At 36.0% G+C, this 2,900-nt stretch overlaps 1 protein-coding gene across 1 annotated transcript in view; it reads left to right on the top strand.

Annotated features, from left to right (window-relative positions):
* Positions 1 to 396, top strand: part of LOC112092096 (pentatricopeptide repeat-containing protein At5g55740, chloroplastic) — a 2,704-nt gene extending 2,308 nt beyond the window's left edge. Inside the window, exon 2 of the mRNA XM_024167339.1 lies at positions 1 to 396. Coding sequence (XP_024023107.1) covers positions 1 to 323 — 323 coding nt within the window. The 3' untranslated portion in view covers positions 324 to 396.
* The last annotated feature ends 2,504 nt before the right edge of the window (positions 397 to 2,900 follow it).

Here is a 2,900-nt window from a genome sequence, read left to right as displayed (position 1 = left end):
GTAGGGAAAACAACAATATTGAACTAGCAGAATATTTGTCCAAAAAATTGATGGAATTAGAGCCGAACAATTCAGGAAATTATGTGGCACTGTCAAATGCATATGCAGCTGCTGGAAAGTGGGATGAGGTAGAAAACGTGAGGTATTTAATGAAAGGAAAGGGCCTGATGAAGATTCCTGGATGTAGCTGGATTCAAATTGGAGAAGAATCTCATGTCTTCGTTGCTGGCGACAAATCACACCCCAAATTGGAGGAGATCAATTGGACATTGTCTTTGTTAAGATGGGAAATTTGGTCGCTGGAACTCAACTATTCCCTCTAAAGGATTCTAGTTCATGAGATGTCGCTGCAAATTTTGCAAACAAGGTTAACTTGCTGCAGCTTTCTGACCCTGTCCAGGCTCTACTTGTGTTTCAACACACCAAGCATCAAGCAGGAAGAAATTATTTTCAGGGTTAAAGAGCGCCTAGGATTGGCATGCGCAGTGGAATGTTGAAAGACTGATGTGATTCGTGTAAACCATTCATGTAGCATGTCAATGGCCACGGGATGAAAAATAGGCGCGTGCCATCACTTGCCTAGAAAGTGGAAGATGACACAAAAGCGTTCCGAGCGGCGACTTAAAGAATCATGACCTATACTTGAAGTTCTGGAAGAAGATATGATCAGAAACTATAAGGTCTAAGTCATGATTCTAAACACAAACTTCACTAAAGAGAGGCCTTTGAATTCTTGTAAATAATGTTAATGCGTCGTGGGGTTGTGCCGTGTGCAGCTACAAGACCCGTGTCTAGGATTGTTTTGAGGAGATGAAAATTTGTGACCAACTGTATTAAAAAAAAATTGTATGAAAAACAAATTAATAAACAGCTAACAATGTAATGTGCTCTCCATGAGTGTCTAGTAACCAGGTATGTAAGGGTATAACCGGCGATTTGACAGCAAAAGCAATAAAAAAAATCCAATATAGAATAGCATTTCGAGTGCTACAAGATACAATTGATTAGCTGATGTTTCAAAATTTAATGTTGGTTCATTAGAACCAGATAAACAAATACCTAGAATTCCCATTAATAAAAAGGCGGAACTTCCTGCAGTGTACAAAATAAATTTTGTAGCTGAATACAAACGTTTCTTTCCTCTCCTCTCCACGTGGATAGACGTAGATAAACTGGAATTAATTCTAATTCCCACATGATAAAAAAACTTTTAAGCATATCTCGGTTTTAAGAAGGCCACCTGCTCTGTTTCAATGTTCCATATTCATAAATTATCTTACTTATTGTGCCTAGAAAGAAAGTTGAAAGACCACTATGTTATGCAAGTGAATTATCTATCAATGTGAAGCATCTAACATGAACTGTTAAAGTGATGGTAATAATTTTGCTGCTTTTTAAATGTTAAATCTTACTTCGCGCTATTTCTCATCCTCAAGTCTTATTTGTTGTTTCACCAGTTACTACATTTAACTTCTAGCAATCAACCTTACTGGCCTTGCACGTTCATGTCTCTTCTGAAGAGAACAGTTAGAGTTTCTATCTGTAACGAACAAGCAGATTCCTGAAGCTATCATTCAATTCTATAAATCATCTTCAGGTATTTATCCAAATTTCTAATCCCTTTATCTCACATTTCCCTTAAAATTACACATAAATGCAATTTACATACTGTTGGACCTATCATTTCCTCATTAATGAACGTCTTTCATTTCGAGAAGTTTGATTGGAGAAATATGAATCTTTGATCAGAAGCACAATTCTTTGGCTTTTAAGATAAAATTAGAGAAAATTTGTAGGTGGTCATTATGTCCTTGCATACCGGAATTGTTGAAGCAAGAAGACCAAAGAAGTCAACAAAAGTACGATCGTGACTGATCTCATGTTCTTGTTCTTTGAGCAAGGTAATGGAGAATGTAGCACTAGAAAACTAAGGCTGCCTATTTTGGAGACGCATATAAAACTTTACCATGTTTCCTAAGAAAGATCACATGGATTTCTAACCACATGTTGTGACTTCCTTGACAGGGTTTGTGCTTATGATAAAAGGTGAACAAGCATGTGGAAAAAAGTTTTTATTCAGTGACCACCCTAAATGAATGGTACAACGTTTCCCTAGTGCGAAGAAGAAAATTGTGATCGTTATATCTTTTTCGAAACAGATGTTTCACAAATTCATCAGCTCTGCTAGTATTGCTTTCAGTTTTACAATTAGCTCGGTAGTCAGAGGAAGATAATGAAGATATGTTAAAAGGGTTGTTTCATCGTCTAATTGCTCAACCAACACCACTAGCTTACTTAGTTCTAAATTCAAAACTCACAATGGTTATCAATTTTAATGCCCTTTTTTTTTATAGAAAACTTGTTCCCAAGTCTATATGCTTGTTACTATTTTAGTATTTGCAATCACTCTTTTGGAGATCCTTAAGACAAAAAGTAGAAAAAGCTCACAAGAAATAGTTATATATTTATATATGCATGTATAATGCAAGGATGAACTTAGAAGGCAAGAAAACTGATAATTTTAAGCCCTGCTCTATAAAGTAATATTAGTCAGTGAATAGTGATACATAATCATCTCACTTCTCATTTGTGTGCATTGACTGCTTTTCTTTGTGGTGGATGAGCTTTAAGTAATTGATGAATGAGGGGTTGGTTGCTCAACAGTTGCTTGAGGAACACTCATTCAGAACCAATGGGGTTGGATGATTTTGGTTAGAACTTTTTCCAACCCTACCACAACCTCCTATAAGCTGGAAATGAGTAATGAAAGTCTAGGGACAAATTTGTAAGAAAAGTTATTTCAAGTCTGCATAGTATAACACATTGCATTAATCAGTAGTCTTGTGTTTTTGCCATGTAATAGGTACCCCATAAGTTATGGAAATTAAACTTTAGGTGAA

Source organism: Morus notabilis, unplaced genomic scaffold, assembly GCF_000414095.1.
Source record: "Morus notabilis unplaced genomic scaffold, ASM41409v2 Scaffold100, whole genome shotgun sequence".
NCBI lineage: Eukaryota > Viridiplantae > Streptophyta > Magnoliopsida > Rosales > Moraceae > Morus > Morus notabilis.
The sequence above is the reverse complement of the archived record's forward strand: the minus strand, read 5'-3'. Positions and strand labels throughout refer to the sequence as shown.